At 43.4% G+C, this 26,809-nt stretch overlaps 1 protein-coding gene across 1 annotated transcript in view; it reads left to right on the top strand.

Moving 5' to 3' along the window:
• The window catches only part of RABEP1 (rabaptin, RAB GTPase binding effector protein 1), a 93,955-nt gene that overhangs the window by 34,587 nt on the left and 32,559 nt on the right, over window positions 1-26,809 (top strand). The window contains exons 3-11 of the mRNA XM_069757488.1: window positions 3,421-3,624; window positions 4,963-5,123; window positions 6,151-6,270; window positions 13,542-13,677; window positions 16,896-17,074; window positions 18,006-18,125; window positions 19,032-19,496; window positions 22,731-22,835; window positions 23,395-23,511. Of these exons, the coding sequence (XP_069613589.1) occupies window positions 3,421-3,624; window positions 4,963-5,123; window positions 6,151-6,270; window positions 13,542-13,677; window positions 16,896-17,074; window positions 18,006-18,125; window positions 19,032-19,496; window positions 22,731-22,835; window positions 23,395-23,511 (1,607 nt within the window). The remainder of the gene's footprint in view (window positions 1-3,420; window positions 3,625-4,962; window positions 5,124-6,150; window positions 6,271-13,541; window positions 13,678-16,895; window positions 17,075-18,005; window positions 18,126-19,031; window positions 19,497-22,730; window positions 22,836-23,394; window positions 23,512-26,809) is intronic.

The following is a 26,809-nucleotide window of genomic DNA, read 5'->3' as shown; positions in this document are numbered from 1 at the left end:
TTTGTATCTCTTTGGTTAGTAGCATTGTGTACAGTAGGCACATTTCGGGGCCCACGTTACGGCCAGCTTGTATGAAACTGGTCAAAATAGACTTGCCAACTTTTGTGTGTTACGTTATAGTTAACAAAGTACATTTGTTTGTTTTTTTTAAAGTTAAGAGTTGTTAAAGTTGTTTCAGCCAAATCGAATATGCGCAGAGTTTAGTTAATCTTGTAATTGGCTTTTTTTTATACTTTGTTGCACGAACATTTTTCCATTTCTTTTTTTCTTTTTAATTTTTTTTAGATGTTTTACTTTTCATCTTAGGCTAGGATTATCCTGTTACTTTATTGAATATACACTGCTCAAAAAAATAAAGGGAACACTTAAACAACAGAATATAACTCCAAGTAAATCAAACTTCTGTGAAATCATACTGTCCACTTAGGATGCAACACTGTTTGACAATCAATTTCACATGCTGTTGTGCAAATGGAATAGACAACAGATGGAAATTATTGGCAATTATCAAGACACACTCAATAAAGGAGTGGTTCTGTAGGTGGGGACCACAGACCACATCTCAGTACTAATGCTTTCTGGCTGAGGTTTTGTTCACTTTTGAATGTTGGTTGTGCTTTCACACCCGTGGTAGCATGAGACGGACTTTACAACCCACACAAGTGGCTCAGGTAGTGCAGCTCATCCACGATGCCACATCAATGCGACCTGTGGCAAGAAGGTTTGCTGTGTCTTTCAGCGTAGTGTCCAGAGGCTGGAGGCGCTATTAGGAGACAGGCCAGTACACCAGGAGATGTGGAGGGGGCTGTAGGAGGACAACAACCCAGCAGCAGGACCGCTACCTCAGCCTTTGTGCAAGGATGAACAGGAGTTGCACTGCCAGAGCCCTGCAAAATGACCTCCAGCCGGCCACAAATGTGCATGTGTCTGCACAAATCGCTAGAAACCGACTCGATGAGGATGTTCTAAGTGTCCAATGTTCACAGATGGGGGTTGTGCTGACAGTCCAACACCGTGCAGGACGCTTGGCATTTGCCACAGAACACCAGGATTGGCAAATTCGTCACTGGCGCCCTGTGCCCTTCACAGATGAAAGCAGGTTCACACTGAGCACATGTGACCGAGTCTGGAGACGCCGTGGAGAGCGATCTGCTGCCTGCAAAATCCTTCAGCATGGCAGTGGGTTAGTAATGGTGTGGGGTGGCATTTCTTTGGAGAGCCGCACAGCCCTCCATATGCTTGCCAGAGGTAGCCTGCCTGCCATTAGGTACTAAGATGAGAGCCTCAGACCCCTTGTGAGAGCATATGCCGGTGCGGTTGGCCCTGGGTTCCTCCTAATGCAGAAGCTATGTACTGGCCCGCCCGTTCCCCAGACCTAAATAATAATAAATAATAAAGAAATAATCTTTATTTTTGTATAGCGCTAACATATTCCGCAGCGCTTTACAGTTTTGCACACATCCGATTGAACACATCTGGGACATCATGTCTCGCACCATCCACCAACGTCACGTTGCACCACAGACTGTCCCGGAGTTGGCGGATGCTTTAGTCCAGGTCTGGGAGGAGATCCCTCAGGAGATCATCCGCTGCCTCATCAGGGGCATGCCCAGGCCTTGTAGGGAGGTCATACAGGCATGTGCAGGCCATACACTATTGAGCATCATTTTCTCGTCTTGAGGCATATCCACTGAAGTTGAGTCAGCCTGCAATTTAATTTTTCACTTTGATTTTGAGCATTATTGCAACTCCAGGCCTCCGTGGGATATTACCGTATTCTCCGGCGTATAAGACGACTTTTTAACCCCTAAAAATTGTCCCAAAAGTCGGGGATCGTCATATACGCCGGGTACGGGTGCACGGAGCGATCCTGGATGGTTCCCAGGGTCTGAAGGAGAGGAGACTCTCCTTCAGGCCCTGGGATCCATATTCATGTAAAAAATAAAGAATAAAAATAAAAAATATGGATATACTCACCCCTCCGAAGGACCCTGGCTCTCAGCGCTGCAAGTGTCTGCCTCCGTTCCTAAGAATGCAGTGAGTGAAGGACCTTCGATGACGTCGCGGTCACATGAGCAGTCAGGTGACCAGTCACCTGACCGCGACGTCATCGAAGGTCCTTCACTCACTGCAATCTTAGGAACGGAGGCAGACGCTTGCAGCGCTGAGAGCCAGGGTCCGTCGGAGGGGTGAGTATATCCATATTTTTTATTCTTTATTTTTTACATGAATATGGATCCCAGGGCCTGAAGGAGTGTCTCCTCTCCTCCAGACCCTGGGAACCACACGCCGTATAAGATGACTGGGCGTATAAGATGACCCCCTTCTTATACAGCGGGCATATCCCAAATTCCATATTTTATATGGAAAAGTTGGGGGTCGCCTTATACGCCCAGTCGTCTTATACACCAGAAAATACGGTAGTTGTGATTTACATTCATCATTCTTAGGTTTTATTGTTCTCAATGCATTCCACTATGTAATGAATAAAGATTTGCAACCGGAATATTTCATTCAGTGATATCTAGGACGTGGGATTTTATTGTTCCCTTTATTTTTTTGAGCAGTGTATAATGTGATTTATACAATTGTGACTTTACCTGTCATATTGTTGCCCGGTGCTGATCCCTGTCAGCACAGTGCAGTCAGACCGCTCCTGTGGGTGATTCAGCGGCTTGGCTGACATCTCAACAAAGAAGTGGCTTCTCTTCCGCTCCGCACTGCTCTGTTGACAGGCCATGACTGCTGATGTCATGCTGAGTGACTGCCGGCTCAATGCAGATAGTCATCGGGGAGCCAGCTGTGAAACTGCAGTGTTGGCTGTCTATCCGCATGACGTCGGCAGTCACGGACCGTCAATAGCAGCCTAGAGAAGGAAAGCTGTTCTATTGACATGGAGCAGCTGAATCACCGACAGGAGCGGTCGTGACTGCTCTGAGCTGGTAGAACAAGAAGGTAGTTACCTCTGTTAGCAACTACCTGCCTGTTGGTTTTTAAGCCCTTAGTAAAAAAAAAAAATAGTTCTGGATAAGCCCTTTAGTAGTTTAAATCACTCAGTAACCCTATAAAAATACACAGTGCTGCATATGCCTTATACAGACCTGAAAGTAGAAACAATTTGCAGGATATTCTTCCCAGAGCATGGTGTATTATGGGAGATTAAATGGAAGATGTTAAAGTTCCATTATCTTATAACTACTGTACTGTTACTGTGCCAGGCATCTACGCAATTTAATGAAATGCTTGCCTGCACTTTTATATCAGGAAATTTGCAAATAGTTATATAATAGAAACTAGTGCATCTGTGCTGAAATTTTCTTTGCAAATACACTCGTTTCTGTTATTGGATGGCTGTATTTGTGCAAATATTTTATTCGGTCTTCAGATTGTAAGACATGTTGACTTCCTCCTCCTGTGCAGAAGACCTAAAACGGCAACATGCAGCTGTCCAAGCATCGCAAGAAGAGATCGCCCAGTTGAACCTCCAGCTCTCCCAAGCCCAAGCTGAGATGGAGAACATCAAAGCTATAGCTACAGTGTCTGAGAACACTAAGCAAGAAGCCATTGATGAAGTGAAAAAACAATGGCAGGAAGAGGTGGCTTCTCTCCAGGCTATCATGAAAGGTATGGTACAGATGGCTCCTCATTTAAAAGGCGTCTGTTCAGTTTTTACCATGTGAAAATGCTGAAACAGATGAGGTCTGTCCCTATGGGGACAGTGATGATAACTGCTAAAGAATATGATATCGCAATATAAGCAAAGAATAATAAATAATACATGCGGCAGCTATAAATACTATTGGGCACAAAGAACTGTAAAGAAACAAGAGCCAGTGCTGCATAGTGTGTAGAGATACAGGTAAATGAAGGATAACGGATTACAATATGACTTTACTAGAATTTCTGCGATTGGAATATCTAGGCCGCTCTCCTATCACTCAGTCCAGTGTTATCTGTGCCTTTTGTCAACTTTCCATCTGAAGATAAGCTTCTGCTTAAGGGTACCGTCACACTAAGCGACGCTGCAGCGATACCGACAACGATGTCGATCGCTGCAGCGTCGCTGTGTGGTCGCTGGAGAGCTGTCACACAGACAGCTCTCCAGCGACCAACGATCCCGAGGTCCCCGGTAACCAGCGTAAACATCGGGTTACTAAGCGCAGGGCCGCGCGTAGTAACCCGATGTTTACCCTGGTTACCAGCGTAAACGTTAAAAAAACAAACACTACATACTTACCTTCAGCTGTCTGTCCTCCGGCGCTCTGCTTTCCTCTGCACTGTCAGCGCCGGTCAGCCGGAAAGCAGAGCGGTGACGTCACCGCTGTGCTTTCCGACTGACCGGCGCTGACACAGGATGCAGGAGGAGTGCAGAGAAGCAGAGCGCCGGGGACAGACAGCCGAAGGTAAGTATGTAATGTTTGTTTTTTTAACGTTTACGCTGGTAACCAGGGTAAACATCGGGTTACTAAGCGGGGCCCTGCGCTTAGTAACCCGATGTTTACCCTGGTTACCAGTGAAGACATCGCTGGATCGGCGTCACACACGCCGATCCAGCGATGTCAGCGGGAGATCCAGCAACGAAATAAAGTGCTGGACTTTCCTCAGCGACCAACGATCTCCCAGCAGGGGCCTGATCGTTGGTCGCTGTCACACATAACGATTTCCTTAACGATATCGTTGCTACGTCACAAAAAGCAACGATATCGTTAACGATATCGTTATGTGTGACGGTACCTTAAAACTTCTACAATTGTTTAGATGCCTCAATCCTGCTACCAGAGCTGTTGGTGGGTATTACTGTAACTATTGCTGCTGATGTAAAATGCTATATTATAATTTATGTAAATATAACTTTTGTATCATTTTTTTTTTTCTATGTCAGACCTCATACTGGAAAATGTCACAAACTTATGTTTATTTTCATGTTTGTCGTATCATGTTTTTTTTTCTGTATTTTAATAGAGACGCTGCGAGAATATGAACTTCAGTTTCATCGCAGATTGGAGCAGGAACGAGGCCAGTGGGGCCAGTACAGGGAGTCTGTGGAACGGGAGATTGCAGAACTTAGAAGGCGACTTTCTGAAGGTCACCAAGAGGAAAACCTGGAAAATGACATGAAGAAGGTATGAACATTTTCACTTTTTCATTTTTTGTTGTTGTGCTAAGCTGTAAGCTTATTAAAATGTGTTATTTTTTTTTCTTGCAAAATTGAACGTCACTGCAGAACACAATATTGAGGGACAAATCTGGAAAACTGCCAACAGCATAAAATAAGCTTCTAGCCTTATTATTCAATTACATTGACCTCCTCCCAACATGGTGCCACATTTTAGCCATTGCATACCCAGTACGTCCAAAGTAAAGGATATCAATCCTTCCATGAAGTACAGGGTATGTCCAAAGTCAGGGGTTAAAGAGGCGATGGAAAAGAAGTTGTAGAAAAAATATTGGCCATGATGGGAAATTGTCAAATTGCCTTTCATATATAGATGTACTGATATAGAACCTTTTGCTGGTAATGACGTGTTTGACGTTCTATACCTTTCCTTTTTTTAACTGGATATCTTCCAGCTCTCTAATTGTTTTGTCCTCTAAACATTTTTCAGCCATGCTGGTCTTACAGGATTTCATTACCAGTTTGGCAGTGTAGAAACCAGTAGAATCAAGTTTTCAGATCACCAGAAAAAAAATGTGAAAGACTGCAGCAGAACAATTACCTTTTCATTTGCATGTCACTTAATGCCTTAGATTTCTGGCCTCACTTGATGGCACAAGTTGTCCAAGTGTGAAATAGACTGCTTACACAAGTTACTGTATTCCTTTGTTCCACATTGACCATTGAACCTAAAATGATTGAAAGCTGAATCTGCGAGAGACTAATTTTATCAGTAGTCACCAGAATAGCCGAAAATTAGAGTAAAAGAAGAAAACGAAAGAAGAGACCATAACTAATACAAATACCGCATTGTCCTGCATGGTAAAGTCAGAAGATCTGCTGAAGCCCTTTAGTAGCACCACCGTATATCTCAAATCTCCATGTAATATACTATGAATAATGCTAACTTGCTATATTCAGTATGTAATTAATCCTGAGCAGTTCATGGTATAATGCTTATTGTAGAAATGATAAATTATGTCTTTTAAAAACAGGCTCAAGAAGATGCCGAAAAGTTGCGATCTGTAGTCATGCCCATGGAAAAGGAGATTGGTGCATTAAAGGAGAAGCTTTTGGAATCCGAAGAGAAGATAAAAGAGCTTGAGGCATCTAAGGTGCAAGCAAAAGCCAAATATTTTGGTATCCAAATCATATGGGTATCAATGCAATGCTTACATAAAGAGTTTGGCAGATGATCCCTTTCTTGGTTGCTACTATATAAGGGGACTCCACTTTCCACACCACTTGTCCAACGAGCTAAGTGCACGCAACACTTTTCACTGCCACTTCTCATCGTTTTGATAGGCCATCGGAACGCCTGCACTGGGTCACAGACTAGCATACACATTACCTAGCTTTCCCGAGCACTTGATGGGTACTTTTCTTGCATTATGGCATACACAACCAATCTATATTCACCCTTCTCGGGGTTTGTGAGTAAGTTTGTTCCTTGCTGCTCTAAATATCTCAAATTTTAGACTTAATATAAAAAAGTACACAGCGTTTATAAAACTTACAAAAGATGGAAAAATTACAGGACATGTATACAGGCAAAAACAGTATTTAATAAACGGGATACAATACAGACACGTCTTAAGAATTGGATCCAGGAGCACTTCTGGCAGAGGAGAACGCCATATCTCAGCTGAGATAACTGGAGGATGGCTGATTATATGTGATGAAACACAAGTTTTGTCCCGAATTCCTACTCTGCGTCATAATATTCATAATTCAGGAAGATACTGTATTCTTGTTGTCTGCCAGCTACCATCACTTTTATGATTTTTCCAATATGACAATGTTCGCTGATCCTGGATATATCAATGAATTGTGACAAACTCGGATTATTATAAAGATAACCTTAAAATATTGATTTTCTTTATAAAAACTGTGTTAACCTGCAGATATAGGATTAATCTGCAGGTTAAATTATTAACCTGCACGGTGGCCGCAATTACCCGAACACTACGGGTAGAAAATTATTAACTTTATTCCCTCCAGCAGCATTCGGTTTTAGTTACGGGGATGGCAGCGGCGCTGGTTCAGTTACTGCTCTGAGTATACAGAGCGGGAACTGTTACTGCGCCCCGGGACTGACTGACAGCCGGCTCCAATGCAGAGTGACTGTCAGTCAGGGTTCATTTTCTCCCTGCAGCATTTGGCTAATTGCTGGAGCCCGGCAGGTTAACTTGCAGATTAACCCATTATATACAGGTTAATAGTGTTTTTTGTGATAACAGGTTCCCTTTAAGTCAGATAGACCTCTTTTTTTTTATCAGGAGTGCACAATTAGGGTATGTGCACACGTTAGGATTTCTTGCAGAAATTTTTGCTGACAAAAACCGGATATTTCTGCCAGAAATCCACATGCGTTTTTTTCACGTTTTTTCATGCGTTTTGACGAGTTTTTGACGCGTCTTTTCCCAAATGCATAGAATAGCGGGAAAAACGCCGAAAATCCGCAAAAATAATGAACATGCTGCTTTTTATACGGCGATGCGTTTTTTTTCGCGAAAAAAACGCATCATGTGAACAAAGCATGCAGAATGCATTCTAAATGATAGGATGCATAATGTATGCGTTTTTAATGAGTTTTTATAGCGTTTTTACCGCGAAAAAACCTGAACGTGTGCACATAGCCTTAGAATTACTCTACACAAACAATGTTTGATTTATCTTGGGATAGCTAGTTTCAACTCCCTGCTCAAAGGGGGTCACTGTCAGTGCTCAAATGATTTAAGCCTTTGATTGACATACCGTAATTCATAACTCCATTCATGGTAAACCCATCTCATGTGGGTTCAGTTCGGACCCCTGATCATCAGCTATTAGTAAATAAACTTTGGTTTAACCCCTTAACGACCGCCGATACGCCTTTTAACGGCGGCAGTTAAGGGTACTTAAACCACAGCGCCGTTAATTAACGGCGCTGTGGAAAAAGTAAATAGCGCCCCCCAGAGTCCAATTTTCTCCGGGGTCTCGGCTGCCGGGGGTAGCCAAGACCCCAGAGAACATGATTCGGGGTTTTTTTTACCGACCCCGCTTTTGCAATCGCCGGTAATTAACCGTTTACCAGCGATATAAAAAAAAAAAAGCGATTTCCCTTTGAATTTCTCTGTCCTCCGATGTGATCGCACATCAGAGGACAGAGAAATGGGGTCCCAGATAGCCCCCCAATACTCACCTGTCTCCCCCGGTGCTCCTCGTGGCTCCCGATGGGCGCCGCCATCTTTTTCCGGCCAAAAAATGGCGGGCGCAGTGCGCCCGCCGGCCGGCACTGGGAGGATCTTTGGGGTCTTGGCTGCCGGGGGTAGCCGAGACCCCAAAGAACATGATCGGGGTCGGTTATACCGACGCCTGTTTTGCGATCGCCGGTAATTAACTGTTTACCAGCGATCGCAAAAAAGTGGTGTGTAATTCTCTGTCCTCTGATGTGATCGCACATCAGAGGACAGAGAAATAGGGAGATTCGGGGACCCTATTATACTTACCGGTGTCCCTGGGTCCTCCTGCGTCCTCTCCTGCCCGCCGGCGTCTTCTTTGGGAAACAAAATGGCGGGCGCATGCGCAGTGCGCCCGCCATCTGCCGGCCGGCAGGAGAAAGCAGTTGGGGCTAAAATTAGGGCTAGGGTTAGGGCTAAATTTAGGGTTAGGGTTGGGGCTAAATATAGGGTTAGGCTTCTTTCACACTTGCGACGGTACGGGGCCGTCACAATGCGTCGGCCCGACATACCGACGCACGTTGTGAAAATTGTGCACAACGTGGGCAGCGGATGCAGTTTTTCAACGCATCCGCTGCCCAATCTATGTCCTGGGGAGGAGGGGCGGAGTTACGGCCATGCATGCGCGGTCGGAAATGGCGGACGCAATGTACACAAAAACGTTACATTGAACGATTTTTTGTGCCGACGGTCCCCCAAAACACAACTGATCCAGTGCACGTCGCGATCCGTCGGCAATACAAGTCTATGGGCAAAAAACGCATCCTGCGGGCACATTTGCAGGATCCGTTTTTTTGTCCAAAACGAGGGATTACGACGGATGCCAAACGACGCAAGTGTGAAAGTAGCCTTAGGGTTGGGGCTAAAGTTAGGGTTAGGGTTGGAGCTAAAGGTAGGGTTAGGGTTGGGGCTAAATTTAGGGTTAGGGCTAGGGTTGGGGCTAAAGTTAGGGCTAGGGTTGCGGCTAAAGTTAGGGCTAGGGTTGCGGCTAAAGTTAGGGTTAGAGTTGGGATTAGGGTTAGGGTTTGGATTAGGGTTGGCATTAGGGTTACGCTTGGGATTAGGGATAGGTTTGGGATTAGGGTTAAGGTTAGGGTTGGGACTAGGGGTGTATTGGGATTAGGGTTAGGTTTGAGGTTAGGGTTGAGATTTGGATTAGGGGTGTGTTGGATTTAGGGTTTTGATTAGGGTTATGGTTAGGGTTGACATTCGGGTTGTTTTGGGGTAAGGGTTGTGATTATCGTTGGGGTTGTGATTAGGATTATGGATCGGGTTGGAATTAGGGTTAGGGGTGTGTTTGGATTAGGGTTGGAGTTAGAATTGGGGGGTTTCCACTGTTTAGGTACATCAGGGGGTCTCCAAACATGACAGCCAATTTTGCGCTCAAAAAGTCAAATGGTGCTCCCTCCCTTCTGAGCTCTGCTGTGCGCCCAAACAGTGCGTTACCCCCACATATGGGGCATCAGCGTACTCGGGATAAATTGGACAACAACTTTTGGGGTCCAATTTCTCCTGTTACCCTTGTAAAAATAAAAACTTGGGGCTACAAAATCTTTTTTGTGGAAAAAAAAAAATATTTTTTATTTTCACGACTCTGCATTATAAACTTCTGTGAAGCACTTGGGCATTGAAAGTTCTCACCACATATCTATATAAGTTCCTTGGGGGGGTCTAGTTTCCAAAATGGGGTCACTTGTGGGGGGTTACTACTGTTTAGGTACATCAGGGGCTCTGCAAACGCAACATAACGCCCACAGACCATTCTATCTAAGTCTGCATTCCAAAACGGCGCTCCTTCCTTTCCGAGCTCTGCCGTGCGCCCAGACAGTGGTTTACCCCCACATATGGGGCATCAGCGTACTCAGGATAAATTGAACAACAACTTTAGTGGTCTAATTTCTCCTATTACCCTTGTGAAAATAAAAACTTGGGGGCTACAATATATTTTTTGTGGAAAAAAAAGATATTTTTTATTTTCACGACTCTGCATTCTAAACTTCTGTGAAGCACTTGGGCATTCAAAGTTCTCACCACACATCTAAATAAGTTCCTTAAGGGGTCTAGTTTACAAAATGGTGTCACTTGTGGGGGGTTTCCACTGTTTAGGCACATCAGGGGCTCTCCAAACGCGACATGGCGTCCGATCTCAATTCCAGACAATTCTACATTGAAAAAGTAAAACAGCACTCCTTCTCTTCCAAGCTCTGCGGTGCGCCCAAACAGTGGTTTACCCCCACATATTGGGTATCGACGTACTCAGGAGAAATTGCACTACAACTTTTGTGGTCTAATTTCTCCTGTTACCCTTGTGAAAATAAAAATTTGGGGGCAAAAGATCATTTTTGTAGAAAAAATGCGATTTTTTTATTTTCACGGCTCAACGTTATAAACTTCTGTGAAGCACTTGGGGGTTCAAAGTGCTCACCACACATCTAGATAAGTTCCTTAAGGGGTCTAGTTTACAAAATGGTGTCACTTGTGGGGGGTTTCCACTGTTTAGGCACATGAGGGGCTCTCCAAACGCAACATGGCGTCCGATCTCAATTCCAGCCAATTCTGCATTGAAAAAGTCAAAAGGCGCTCCTTCACTTCCAAGCTCTGCGGTGCGCCCAAAAAGTGGTTTACCCCCACATATGGGGTATCGACGTACTCAGGAGAAATTGCACAACAACTTTTGTGGTCTAATTTCTCCTATTACCCTTGTGAAAATAAGAATTTGTGGGCAAAAATATCATTTTTGTAGAAAAAATGTGATTTTTTATTTTTTTATTTTCACGGCTCTACGTTATAAACTTTTGTGAAGCACTTGGGGGTTCAAAGTGCTCACCACTAGGGTTGAGCGACCTTCACTTTTATAGGATCGGGTCGGGTTTCACGAAACCCGACTTTTGGAAAAGTCGGGTCGAGTGAAATCGGCCGATCCTATAAAAAAGTCGGGGTCGGCCGAAACTCGAAACCCAATGCAGTGCATTGGGTTTCCATGGTTCCCATGGTCTGAAGGAGCGGAAACTCTCCTTCAGGCCCTGGGATCCATATTTAAGTGTAAAATATAGAATTAAAATAAAAAATATCCTTATACTTACCCTCTGACGCGCCCTGGTACTAACCGGGAACCTTCCTTCCTTAGAATCAGCCTTCCAGGACCTTCGGTGACGTCGCGGGTGACGTCGCGGCTTGTGATTGGCCGCGCGGCCGCCCATGTGACCGCTCGCGCGGCCAATCACAAGCCGCGACGTCACCGAAGGTCCTGGAAGGGCTGATTCTTAGGAAGGAAGGCTGTCGGAAGGAAGCAGGGCGCTTCCGAGGGTGAGTATATTCCTATTAGGTATATACTCACCCTCGGAAGCGCCCTGCTTCCTTCCGACAGCCTTCCTTCCTAAGAATCAGCCCTTCCAGGACCTTCGGTGACGTCGCGGGTGACGTCGCGGCTTGTGATTGGCCGCGCGAGCGGTCACATGGGCGGCCGCGCGGCCAATCACAAGCCGCGACGTCACGGCAAGGTCCTAGAAGCGCGGATTCGAAGGAGGAAGGCTGCCGGTTAGTACCAGGGCGCGTCAGAGGGTAAGTATTGCAATATTTTTTATTTTAATTCTATATTTTACACTTTAATCTGAATTCCGATACCAATTCCCGATATCTTAAACATATCGGGAATCGGGATCGGAATTCCGATTCCAGATTCAAAAGATCGCCGACTTCATGGCCGACCCCCCCACTGGGGTCGGGTCGGGTTTCATGAAACCCGACCTTGCCAAAAGTCGGCGACTTTTGAACAATTTCGACCCGTTTCGCTCAACCCTACTCACCACACATCTAGATAAGTTCCTTAAGGGGTCTAGTTTCCAAAATGGTGCCACTTGTGGGGGGTTTCCACTGTTTAGGCACATCAGGGGCTCTCTAAACGTGACATGGCGTCCGATCTCAATTCCAGCCAATTCTGCATTGAAAAAGTCAAACGGCGCTCCTTCACTTCCAAGCTCTGCGGTGCGCCCAAAAAGTGGTTTACCCCCACATATGGGGTATTGGCGTGTTCAGGAGAAATTGCATAACAAAATTTATGGTTACATTTCTGTTTTTACACATGTGAAAATAAGAAAAAAAATGGTTCTGAATTTAAATGTTTGCAAAAAAAAGTTAAATGTTCATTTTTTCCTTCCACATTGTTTCAGTTCCTGAATGTGGTTTTGAGAACCTTGAGGGGTGCAGTTTTTAGAATGGTGTCACACTTGGTTATTTTCTATCATATAGACCCCTCAAAATGACTTCAAATGTGATGTGGTCTCTAAAAAAAAAAAAATGGTGTTGTAAAAATGAGAAATTGCTGGTCAACTTTTAACCCTTATAACTCCCTAACAAAAAAAAAATTGTTTCCAAAATTGTGCTGATGTAAAGTAGACATGTGGGAAATGTTATTTATTAACTATTTTTCGTGACATATCTCTCTGATTTAAGGACAAAAAAATACAAAGTTTGAAAATTGCAAAATTTTAACTTTTCGCCATATTTCCGTTTTTTTCATAAAAAATCGCAAGTAATATCGAAGAAATGTTACCACTAACATGAAGTACAATATGTCACGAAAAAACAATCTCAGAATCAGCGGGATCCGTTAAAGCGTTCCAGAGTTATAACCTCATAAAGTGACAGTGGTCAGAATTGTAAAAATTGGCTCGGTCGCTAAGGGGTTAATTATGCAAAGGCCTAATAAGTGAGAAGTTGTTGGTTATGAAATAACATAACAGTCTATCTTTGAAGTCTATAATTTGCTGTCACTACAGGAAAAACTTAATGGGAGTATTGTAAAACATGAACAAGTTGGGACCACCAGTATAGGAGCTGTAATTCTGCAGCAGCCCCTCCTCCAATGTGGCTCATAGAAGGGTAGTCCAGAGTGGGGAACCTCTTCCGACATCCCATAGATGCTGTGGACAAGGGATAAAATCACTATAAATCTTTGTGGTCACACATTTGTCATCTCGGGTATATCTCTCTAAAGTGTGACCCCTTCATCTATCATACAAATGCTGCCAATGGTCTGACTTTAGACTTTCTGACCTCTTATGATATAACTTCAAAGCTTTGCGAGTTATATGTTACCGATTAGTACAGTATATAAAAAGCACTCACAATCTTCTTTTTTTTTTTGTTTAAATGTTATTTACTAGATGAAGGAACTGAATCATTACCTGGAAGCTGAAAAATCTTGCCGGACAGACTTAGAGATGTATGTTGCGGTTCTGAACACTCAAAAGTCAGTCTTGCAAGAGGATGCAGAGAAGTTACGGAAGGAGTTACACGAAGGTATTCAGTGCTACACCTTGTCACTTTGTTTTATCTTGTACATTTACACTTCAGGAAGGTTGGTGTTGTGTGGAGCTCTCATTAGACTAGTGTGAAATGCCTGTATACTACAGTGACATGTAAAAGTTTGGGCACCCCTGGTCAAAATTACTATGATTGTGAACAGTTAAGCAAGTTGAAGATGAAATGATTTCTAACATGGCTAAAGTTAAACATGACACATTTCCTTTGTATTTTAGGCAAAAAATATATATATTTTCATCTTTTACATTTTAAAAATTACAAAAATGAAAATGGGCTGATCTTAAAGTTTGGGCACTCTGCATGGTTAGTACCTAGTATCACCCCTTTTTTGAAAGTATCACAGCTTGTGTAGCCAACAGAGAGTCATCTTGTTTGGAAACATTTTTCAAGGAAGAATTGATGAAAATCCCTCAGTTTTGTGAGATTCCTGCATGCATTGTTACTTTGCGGTCTAGGCACAGATTTTCAATGATGTTCAGATCGGGGGACTGCGAGTGCCATTGTAAAAGCTTCAGCTTGTGCCCTTTGAGGTAGTCTATTGTGAATTTTGGCGTTTGATTAGGATCATAATCAATATGTAGAAGCCATCCTCTTTTCAACTTCAGTTTTTTTTTGTTTTTTTTTACAGACGGTGTTATGTTTGCATCAAAAACCTGTTGACATTTCATTGAATCCATTCTTCCCTCTACCTGAAATGTTCTCTGTACCATTGGCTGCAACACAACTCCAAACTATGATTGATTCACCTCCATGCGTTAATGATTGGCAAGATCTTTTTTTTTCCTGAAATTGTGTGCCCTTTTTTCCCCACACATTCCTTTGGTCCTTGTGGCAAAGAATTCTGTTTTTACCTCATCAGTCCAGAGGACTTGTTTCAAAATTTATCAGGCTTGTTTAGATGTTCTTTGCCATACTTCTGACCCTGAATTTTTCGGTGAGGTTTTCTTCTGAACAACTAGAACAATGTGCCACAACTCCAGAGTCTGCTAAATCTTTCTGAAGGTCTTTTGCAGACAAGCGGGGGGTTATGATTTGCCTCTCTAGCAATCCTACGAGCAGCTCTCACAGAAATTTTTCTTGGTCTTCCAAACCTTATCTTGACCTCCACTGTTCCTGTTAACTGACATTTCTTAATTACATTTCAAACTGAGGAAAGGGCAACTTGAAAACTCTTTGCTATCTTCTTATAGCCTTCTCCTGCTTTGCATTTTCAGAGTGCTAGGCCGCTGCTTATAAGAACTAATGACTGCTGTTTTTTGTCACAAGGTTAGCCAAGGCCTTTCCTAACGATGATGGTGAACAAGCCATAACTGTAACAGGCTAATTAAGGTCTGAAACCTTGGTCAAAGTTATTTGCACACACAAATATCCAAGGATGCCCAATCTTTTGCATCAGCCAATTTTCCTTTTTGTAATTTTTAAAATGTTAAAAATGACTATATATTTGTTTTGCCTAAAATACACAGAAAATTTGCCATCTTTATTGATAGGCCATTTCATCCTCAACTTGCTTAACTGTTTACGATAACCGTAATTTTGACCAGGGGTACCCAACATTTACATGCCACTGTATGTGTGGTGTAGCATTTTAGCAAGGCATTGAGAAGTATAAAATGTGTGTATGTAAAACAAACATATGTAGCTATATGTATGTGAATAACTGTGTGAGAGGTATTTGAATCATGCAATTCCTGAACTGGAACAATCGCCAGTCTGTAGCTTACTCCAATGGTGCTTCACCGAGAAAAGTCACATGAGCATACTTGTAAAATTGAACAAAGAAAGGTTTCACTCACCGAAAGCTTCAGAAACAATAATCTTTTATTCAGACAAGTACTTCAGGAAGAACGGTGGGCAAGGGGTGAGTGTCACCCAGCTCATCACTCTCCCGCACACCCTCTGCCCTCCTTTCCACCTGAAGTCCTTGTCTGAATAAAGGATTATGGTTTCTGAAGCTTTCGATGAGTGCCACCTTTCTTTGCTCAATTTTACAGGTATATGTATGTGTCTATATATACAGTCATGGCCGAAAGTGTTGGCACCCTTGAAATTGTTCCAAAAAATGAATTATTTCTCCCAGAAAATTATTGCAACTAGAATGTGTGCACATGGTGCGTGTTTGATGCGTTTTTTTCCCCGCCCCTGGATTTGGCCCAAAAATGCTAGGGAATCCTTATGCCAGCAAAGTCGATGAGCGTGTTGTGCATATGATCAGTATTTTTCATTTCAGGATTTTCTGTGTGTTTAAATCCAGAGCATGTCAATTCTTTGTGCGTTTTTGACCCATTGAATGTACAGTAAACAAACGCATGCAAAAATGCAGCAGATTTTTCCACAGCATTTTAGCGGCCAAGAGGTACAGAAACCTTGCAGAAATCTGTGCAAGTACATACAGTACTCAAGGTGCGCACATACTGTACCCTTACACATGTTTTGTTGTACACGTTTAATTCCTTGTGTGTATTGGAACAACGCAAAAAAACAGAGGGAAAAAAAGGCAAATTGGAAATAATTTCACACACAACCTAAAAATTGGGCCGGACAAAATTCTTGGCACCCTCATCTTATTTGGTTGCATACCCTTTGGAATTAATAAGTGCAATTAATCACTTCCTCTAACATCAACAAGCTTCTTACACCTCTCAACTGGATTTTTGGATACTCTTCATTTTCAAACTGCGCTAGTTCATATTTGAAGGGTGTCTTCTCCCAACAACAATTTTAAGATCTATCTATGGGTGTTCAATGGGATTTTGATCTGGACTCATTGCTGGCCATTTCAAAACTCTCCAGCGCTTTGTTTCCATCCATTTCTGGGTGCTTTTTGAAGTACGTTTGGGGTCATTGTCCTGCTGGATGAACCATGACCTAGGACGCAAACCCAGCTTTCTGACACTGGGCACTACATTGTGACCCAAAATCCTTTGGTAATCTTCAGATTTCATGATGCCTTTCACATAGTCAAGGCACCCAGTGCCAGAGGCAACAGAACAAGCCCAAAACATCTTTGAATCTCCACCATATTTAAGTGTAGGTATTGTGTTCTTTTCTTTGTAGGCCCCATTCCGTTTTTGGTAAACAGTAGAATGATGTGCTTTACTAAAAAGCTCTATCTTGGTTATGGTTATGATCTGTCTTGCCTTATGCATCATCAGTGAACTTTTCATTGACTTCTTTTGCTTTTTTGAGCACAGTTTGTCATCTCCTGGAACAGGAAAGGCAGCAGCACAATCAGCTGAAACACACATGGCAGAAAGCAAATGATCAGTTTTTAGAGTCCCAGCGCTTGATGATGCAGGATATGAAACGAATGGAGGCTGTACTGACGACAGAGCAACTTCGACAGGTTGAAGAAAAGAAAAAGAAAGATCAGGTCCGTTGCACATAGTTAAAACCGAAATACACTATTTTCTTACAATAGTTTATACTTGCAGGAATGTAAAAATACAGACTTCTCAAAAAGGTATGGATGTCTTGCTTTTCTGGTCTCTTTATGTTGTGTGGTTTATTCAGGGCATTTATACTACATATATGTTATCATCAGAGCTTACAGAAGTCAACTGGCCATGCTCACTTCAGCGTGTCAGGTAGTGAGCGGGACCAGTGAGCTCACTTCTACAGATACCTGTTAGTTCGCATGCACAAGCGAGCGACCATTATCATTAGACTATGACAGGTGCATGATATCTGCAGCTTATGCGCACAAGCTGGCAGGTATGTGTAGAAGTGTCACTGGTCTTATTCACCATTCAGTTAGGGAGCAAGTAGGCCAGATTACACCTTTAATTGTACAAAACACCTTAGAACAGCTTGTTTAAGAGAATGCTTTCATCTGGACAAAGGCCTTTTTTTTCTTATAATTCACTGTTGAGACATATAAACATTATGGGGCAGAATAAGGGTTTAGGGTTACCGTAATTAGTGACATCATGTTGCTGTTGTCACTGCGGCAGTTTTGTTTTAGGAAGCAGTTGTTTGTCCGCAACATGCTGGATAATGAAACTGCTGAAAAGTAATCAACGCAGAACTAGAAGGGTAATCCTTCTATGTTTACTGACCAAGTGAAGAAAATGCAATATTTCAGGATTATTTAAAAATATGAATGACCTGGGAAATTAAAAAAATACATAATGGACACTTCTACCGTGAAACTTTTTTCTTTTGCATTGTAAGGAATATATACCTACTGAGTCACACTTCTTCTCCCCCCCCTACCACATTGTAATAACTGCTGTTGGCACATTTCTTATTTATATAATCCAATATAATTATGCTACCTGAATAATAGTTTTTTTAATATTCAGGAGGAAGATGAGCAAAGAAATCGTGAACGAAAAGAAGGAATACAAATGGAGGAAGAGGAGACAAAAGCGCCTGGAACTGCGACTCACAATGAAATGCTTTCAAACCTTCACAGACAAGAGGTTTTTATGTCTTATCAGTCAAAATTCAGTAAAAGACGGCTTAGTACGTAATGTAGATTGTTTTCACTATAGATTTTTTTTTCCATTTTTGCAGGCATGTTGTGTGTCTTGTTATTTATGACAGATTATTCTCAGGAGTGCAGTTCTCATCCTACCGGCGTCCTGCTTGTAGGGGTGGTGCGCTGTTGAATATTGACAGTTTGTGCAGGGGCATAGTCGTGCTGCTAGTCTGAATTGTGTACTTTCTAATGTTGGTGGCAGAGGAGGCTTTGCCTCAGTGGCAGTGACCCGGCCGGATCCAGTGACCCGGCCGGATCCAGTGACCCGGCCGGATCCAGTGACCTGGCCGGTTCCAATGACCCGGCTGGATCCAGTGACCCGGCCGGATCCAGTGCAGACCTTGAAAGCATGCGCCTTACAAAGGAAACCAGCCACCGCTGATACTCTGCAGGGTGGCAGTAACCTAGGCAACATGCAGTTAACTGTGCAACTACGAATTGAGATGACAATCGGACACAGTAGTAATAAATCCTACTGGTATAGCATTTAGGATTCCTCCTGACTTTGTCTTTCCCTTTATGTCCCAGAACATCCCGCATACTTGTGGTTGAGCCAGCAAGTAGTGCTGGATGAATTCCCCTCTGAAGTCTGCAGAATTAGGAATTCCTGTTTTGCTTTTCTTTTTCTATGTTAAGAATTAACTTGTTTAAAAAGTTTTTATGGCTTTTACTTTTATTTAATTCTTTGAACTAAATACTGTGTCTGTAGATATATTTTATTCAAGGCTTTCAACCGGTATGAATGCACTGTATTATTTACTTTGTCTTGGTTTTGTTGTGTTGGAATAAGCTATTATGTTTATTATATGTTCTACATTCAATTATGCTCATTGGGTTTGTTTTTTAGGGTCTCATGAATAGCTCTCATGGCTCAATCCATTCCTTAGATGCTGACTTGGCATTGCATGAAGGGGAAGATTTTGGCAAACAAGAGGACTTATTTAAAGATGGACTCCGGAGAGCACAGTCTACTGACAGCCTGGGTACATCAGGGCCGCTGCAGGCAAAAACTCTAGGCTATAATAACAAAGCCAAATCTGCTGGGAATCTGGATGAGTCGGATTTTGGCCCACTGGTTGGAGCTGATTCTGTGTCTGAGAATTTTGACACTTCTCCCCTTGGATCTTTGCACATGCCAAGTGGATTCATGTTAACCAAAGATCAGGAGAAAGCAATTAAAGCCATGACTCCTGAGCAGGAGGAGACTGCTTCTCTTCTTTCCAGTGTCACTCAGATTATGGAGAGTGCATATGTGCCTCCTTCTGGTTATCGTCTGGTCAGTGAGACCGAGTGGAATTTGCTCCAAAAAGAGGTACAATTATTCTTGCTGTATATGATATATACTCTGTGCAGTGCATATTGTATTGATGTTGCTTCTGGTTGTTCACTTTTCTAAGTTCCTGATCAGACACATTTCATCAAATGTGCGCTATTATTGGTTCTTAAACGTTTTGTCGTTCGGGTAGTCAAATAATTTTGCCTCTCTTTTCGCAATGCATGGGGTTTCATTTTTGTTATTTTTGTATTTTTTTATTTATTTATTTTATGGCCACAAAAAAAACAGCTAAAAAAAAACCCCCATTTTAAATTGTCTTCCCCATTCCTTAAAAATTGTTTGGTTCCTTTTTTACAATATAAATATTATATTATATTTTTTATATATATTTTTCTGTTCAAATAAACAATGATTTTAATTTATGGTGTTTTTTTAATTTTTTTTATTATACACACTGCGCACCCCATGAGGTCTTCAAAAGACCTTTGGGGGGGGGGGGGGGGGATTTGAACCTATTAATACATTTTTCTTTTTATTTCCCTCTATAACTGGGACTAGTATTGGCTACAATTACAGGGGAAAGTCAACTTCTTAGCTGCAATGCAGAGCTCCTGCTCTCTCCTCACACCCAGCAATCACAGAGGGGGAAGCACTGTATACACCATGTGCACAATTATTAGGCAATTTGTAATTTTGTTGATTCATTTTATTATTAACATCTGCAATGCTGTCAGTCAATCCAAAAGGTTAGTAAACCTGAAAATCTAAGAAAGTAAAAGTAAAGTTTTGTCTTCCTTACAATAATGTTTGTGTATAGAATTATTAGGCAACTATTAGTGTATAGAATTATTATGCAACTGAATGAAAATCCTAAATTTTCTGATCTAAAGTGTTTTTCATCAGTAAAAGTGAGAATAATAACCAAATAACTCAGAATGTACAAAAATACAGAGAAAATATCAGCGACCACTGCAGCCATCCTTCGTTTCAGTAACCGTTATACGCCTTCCATCCATGATGATGTCTGTCCGTTTTTTTAATCTGATGGTGATCAACGTTTTGGGCAGCACCAACCACAGCCTCCCAGACACTGTGCAGAGAGGTGTACTGTTTTCCATCATCATCCTAAATCTCCTGTTGATGAGGTGCCCTCAGAGTTTAGGTCATGTGAGGAAGGGGCTCGTGTCATTGATTCTTCATTTTTGGGGCCCTTACTGGCTAGCCAAGGGGAGGAGGACTGTGATGTGATGGAGTATTGTCCTACATAAAAATCATGGTTTTCTTGAAAAATGCAGACTTTTTCCTATACCACTGCTTGAAGAAAGTCTTGGCCATAGGTTTGAGAGTTGATTATGAGTTCATCTTCAACCAGTGGAGATCTCTGCCTTTTACTGTTCTAGCCTCAGGCCTATCCATCTGATCTGTCAAGTCACTCTCCTCTCATCAGTCTATAAAACCTTTGAAAAATCTGTTTCCAGATATTTCTTGGCCCAGTCTCGATGTTTCTTGTTCAGTGGTGGTCGGGTTTCAGCTTTCCTTACTTTGGCCATGTTTCTAAGCACTGAACACCTTGTACTCTGTGCACTCCAGTGACAGTTCTAGGGGATAATGGGTTCCTGGTGGCTTCACGATTCGTTTCAAGAGTGCTGCATCCCTCTATAAGGCTACTTTCACACTAGCGTTTTCTGCAATCCGTCACGATGCGTCGTTTTGCAGAAAAAAAACGCATCCTGCAAAAGTGCTTGCAGGATGCGTTTTTTCCCCATAGACTTGTATTGACGACGCATTTGCGACGGATTGCCACACGTCGCATCCGTCGAGCGACGGATGCATCGTGCTTCTGTGGACCGTCGGGAGCAAAAAACGCTACATGTAACGTTTTTTGCTCCTGACGGACCGCTTTTTCCGACCGCGCATGCGCGGCCGGAACTCCGCCCCCACCTCCCCGCACCTTACAATGGGGCAGCGGATGCGCCGGAGAAATGCATCCGCTGCCTCCATTGTGCAATGCGCTAAACGCTAGCGTCGGAATCTCTCCCCGACGCATTGACGGGGAGATTCCGACGCTAGTGTGAAAGTAGCCTAAGACTTTTTTTTTTAAAACCATTTTTTTTAGTTGAATCTGTTTCTTGGCCCATTTTGTCTGAAGAAAACAATTTGCCTTTAATTTTGCACACCTTCATAAAGGCTGTTGATATCCTTAGGCTTCACCCTCCCTTATCACACAAATACACATCATCTGATCTGCTTCATCCAAAAGGCATTCGAGTTTATACAGCTTGTAGAAAAATGATCATATGCTCAAAATTGCTTAAAAATTATGCACAGTGTACACAACAATTGTTCAGCGATGTGTAGCCAACAACCAGGAAGGCAAACATATAAAAATCATGCCTGGCTGTGTCTGTGCAGCTGCGGGGGCAGGGAGCTGAATGTCAATCACCTACGAACAGTTTACTCTCCTTTGATGTTTTAGAGAGTCAGTGCAGAGTAAAGTGTGCACCACCCGGACATTTATAGTCTATGGGTCGTCCAAAAGTAGTTAGTGTTAGAAGTTGTATTTTAGTTATAGAAAACAAACTGCCAGAGGCCGTTCTTTTCAGGGAAACTGTCACCAGGTTTTTACTACCACATCTCAGGGCAGCATGATGTAGAGGCTGAGACCTTGATTCCAGGAATGTATCATTTAATAGGCTACTTGCTGCAGTTGTTTTCTCTGCTGCAGATCCACTTGTCCTCCCAATGCTGAGCTCTGTATATTACTGCCTACACTAGTGTTTGGCTGCTTTCTATGTACGCTGTGCATAGGCAGAAAGTTGCCTAGGGGGTAGCGTTATTCAGAGCTTATGAGTATGAAGATATGCCTGACAGCAGGTTTACTAGTCTTAGTGATGACATCAGCAGGAGATTGGCAAAACTACAGCAAATAGAACAGTAAGTGACACATCTTGGATTCTGGTTCTCTGCATTATCATATGAGATGATGGCTACCTTATACAAATTGTCGATTTTATTGTGTTTGATTTCTACTTTCTATACTGCATATGTCAACATATATGTCAGAGATGGTGCTTTTGATGTGATGGCATGTAAACATTTTGGCTTCTTTATTTTTCTGGGAGAACCACAGGCTATGAGATATCTGCTTAGTCATTTAGTTTCGGGAGCTAAATGTATGGGATGAAATCTTCTCAGTTTGTTGTGGCAGCTAATGCAATCTGAAAACATTTCTATTTTCACATGTCAACAGTCTTCTGCAATGTGTTTCAGGTGCAAACAGCCGGTAATAAACTGGGAAGACGCTGTGATATGTGCTCTAATTATGAAAAACAGCTGCAAGGGATCCAGACGCAAGAGGCAGAAACTAGGGATCAAGTGAGTTCTGGTGCGCTCACAACTAAACGTCACAGTTTGCCTATACCGTTTGTTCTATATGCGGATTCACAACTGATTTCAACCCGTTCCACCGAAAGGAGGGAACATCTGCAACAGAAACTGCCATGCTGCAAAGAGATTTCACATCACGTCTCGTTTAAAAAGGGTGTCCACTACTAGGACAACCACTTCTCGATCCGAATGTTTGCCCCAACACTTACACGCTTCTACTCCTCTCCAGTGCATGTGTGCGCCATTCCAGCGGTGTCAGCACTCACGTTACGGAGGCTTCAGGTTATGTGAGCCCTGCGCCCAATCATTGCTGGTGTCACTATGAGGCATAAGTAATTAAGAGTGATCAAGTGTTGATTACTTGCATACATGTTTGAAGTCGGTGCTCATGTGAAGTAACAACCTCACGTGAGCCTCGTGAACGAGAGTTCCGACATTGCTGGAAAAGCCCCTGCACAGGAGGTGAGTATCAGTGTTTTTATTGTAACAGATCACAAATCTGAAATAAAAAATGATTTAACATAAGGTTTTTTTTTTTTAATTTCAGGTAAAAAAGCTCCAACTGATGCTGAGACAAGCAAATGACCAGTTTGAGAAAACCTTGAAGGACAAACAAGAACTTGAGGACTACATGAAACAAAACACCGAGGAAACAACTAATCAGGTAAGTGCGAGATCAGTTTGCCATAAAAGTCGGTGACCTCTCCACAGATACCTGTCTCCATTGCCAGCAGTAAAATAAACCTATGCAGCATCAGCAGTTCAGCAACATGGCTGTCCCCATGTACAAAAGAAATGGAGAAAAAAAGGTGAAATAAAAATAAATCTAAATGAAACCAAGATTTTATGTGACCACTTTTTGCCTTCAAGGCAGCATAAAAGCATTAATTCTACTAGGTACACTCGCACACGTTTTTTTTAAGGATCTCAGAAGGGAGGTTGTTCCAAACATATTTTGATAACTCACCACAGACCTTCTGTGGATGTAGGCTTTAACAAATCCTTCACTCTCTTCGTGAATCCTAGACAGATGCGGATGTTGAAATTGGTGCTCTTTTGGAGGTTATATCATCCCCTCCAGGATTTATCTATCATGCAGTACTATCAGATTTAATCTGATTGGCTCCAAATTTATTCTACAGTAGGACAACCATCCCAAACATAAAGGCAATGTCATTAAAAACTATCTTCAGTATTGAGAACAAAAAATCATGGAAGAAATGTTCTGGTCCACATAAAGCCTTCATCTGAACTTCATCAACAGAGACAGAAGGATTTCCACAAGTTTGCTTCCACATGCATAAGGCACACAAAACCCCGACGCACCTTTCAGACTTTTGTCAGGGGGGATGACGAAGGACTGAAACGTATGTCAGGGCGTGTGTCGCACCAGCATCTACCTACCACCCACCCACCAGGTAATCCCATTCTCCTCACCTACCTCTCCCACAATCTTGCTGTGACCGAACTCCTCTTTACCCAGTACCTTCCCACAGCTCATTGGTCTTGTGCCCGGACACCCCCTTCAGGAAAACTTATATTTAATACTCATTTGAGACTTATATTTACCCTTGCTGTTCCTGGTTAGTGTGCCTTGGCCCCTGAGTTTATACTACATCATAGCTCTTTTGTGGGATACCGTAATATACTTTGATGTCAAGTGGCGTATATACAATGACATAATATAATATTGCACATATACCTACCTACATTTATGTATATGGTATATACCTTACCCAGTGTTCTCTGGTTTTTACTTTTACAAATTTTACAGTCTAATTACGTTAACTATTTCTCCTTCGCCTCATTGGCGGCCACAGCCCGTGGGTGTATGCTGCTGCCACCAGGAGGCTGACACTAAGTAATACAAAGAAAAGTGATCTCCTCCCCTGCAGTATACACCCTCCTGCTGGATCCCAGCTAACCAGTTCTTGCTTAGTGTCCGTAGGAGGCACACGGACAGGTCTGCTATTCAGACCCAAAGAACTCTTTTTACTTTAACTTTTTACAACGGACGAAGGGGGCGACGGATTCTTTCATGTTCCGATCTCCCCGAACCAACAACAGGCGAGCACGGGAGTTTTACCTCTCCGTATCCTCTCCTGCGACGTGGGAAGCCACTGCCTGAGCTGATTTTAGGGGCGACGGGCCCCTTCTAGGGCACCGATCTCCCCCCTCCCTTATCAGACGAGCACTGGAGTTTCACCTTCAGTATCCTCTTCTGCAGCCAGGCCTATTGCCGGACATTCAGCCCTGCCCACCAGGTTTTACCCTCGGCTGTACAGAGGCACCTTCCAGCGTGGCGTCCGAGCAGCCCCCACTGCATCACCACTGAAAAAGCAGATGATGGAAGGAGGCGGACGGTTCCTCTCCACCCCCCTTCTGCAGGGAGGGTGGATGGAGGCTCCCCAACCCTGCACCGTCCTATCTACCCGGGCACAGCTCTGACCTGCAGCATCTGCCATCCCCTTCATATCGGGGTAAGTGCACCGTGAGGGATTGTGTTTTCTGGCAGTCATAGGAGGGCTCCATAGCGGCAGGGTCCCCACAGAGCTTCGCGGCACTTTTCCCTACAGTCCGCGGGTGCGCGCTGGCCGAATCCATAAATTTAGTCCCCGGCTTCGGCCCTGTTTAGGCCGCATCCCGGGAAGCCCCGCCCACCGCTTGCATCATTCTAGCTGCTCCTCCCCCCTATTCAGGCGCTTCTCATTCAAGACGAGATCTCGGCGGCCATCTTCTTCCTCCTGCCAATTTCCGGTCCCTAGTTCATCTGGAAGGGGCTGCTGCCGGCGGTTTTCAGCGCTGAAGTCAGCGCTATTCCAGACGGGGGACTCAGAATCTCGGTAAGGTGAATCGCACCCCTCCCCCGCAACCCCTCCCCCGCACGCACCCTGGCAGCATAAAGGCTGTTTTAAATACTTAAGACCTGCAATCTCTGGTTGTCCTGCAAGCTCCGGTCTTAAAGGCACGGGTCTTAAGGGTTCATGACCTCATTCTCTGGTCTTAAAGACTCATGTCCAGTAGTCGCTGGGCTTATAGGTGCATCCCCAGCTTTCCATGGTTTTCTAATAAACACATGACCAGCATTCCCTGGTCTTAAGGGTTCCCTAGTTTAAAAGGGGCACATTACCAGCCAGAAGCCGGTCACCTTTCCCATAGTATTTAATCAAATGAGCTCAGGAGCCTCCGCTGCCGCCGATCCCGGCTCTTCCCAGAGTACCTAGTTCCCCTCAAGGGGCTCCACCTCTGGCATAATCCTTAAAAAATGCCCCGGTCTTGACCAGCATTCCTGGTCTTAAAGGCGCATGACCAGCATTCCTGGTCTTAAAGGCACATGACCAGCATTCCTGGTCTTAAAGGCGCATGACCAGCATTCCTGGTCTTAAAGGCACATGACCAGTATTCCTGGTCTTAAAGGCGCATGACAAGTATGCCTTGGTCTTAAGGGCACATGACCAGTATGCCCTGGTCTTAAAGGCACATGTCCAGTATGCCCTGGTTTTTAAAGGCACATGACCAGTATGCCCTGGTTTTTAAAGGCACATGACCAGTATGCCCTGGTCTTAAAGGAACACGACCAGTATGCCCTTGTCTTAGAGGCACATGACCAGTATGCCCTGGTCTTAAAGGCACATGACCAGTATGCCCTGGTCTTAAACGCAAATGACCAGTAGGCCCTGGTTTTAAGGGCACATGACCAGTATGTCCTGGACTTAAAGGCACATGACCAGTAGGCCTTGGTTCTTAAAGGCACATGACCAGCATGCCCTGCTTTTAAAGGCACATGAACAGTATGTCCTCCTCTTGAAGGCACAAGACCAGTATTCCCTGGTCTTAAAGGCACATGACCAGTATTCCCTAGTCTTAAAGGCGCATGACCAGTATTGACTGGTCTTAAGGGCACATCATCAATCCTAAGCTGGTCACCCTAACTGAACTCTGGAGCACTCAACATGCTCCCT

The sequence above is a fragment of the Ranitomeya imitator genome, chromosome 3 (assembly GCF_032444005.1).
Source record: "Ranitomeya imitator isolate aRanImi1 chromosome 3, aRanImi1.pri, whole genome shotgun sequence".
Lineage (NCBI taxonomy): Eukaryota > Metazoa > Chordata > Amphibia > Anura > Dendrobatidae > Ranitomeya > Ranitomeya imitator.
This window is presented reverse-complemented; position numbering and strand designations above follow the sequence as displayed.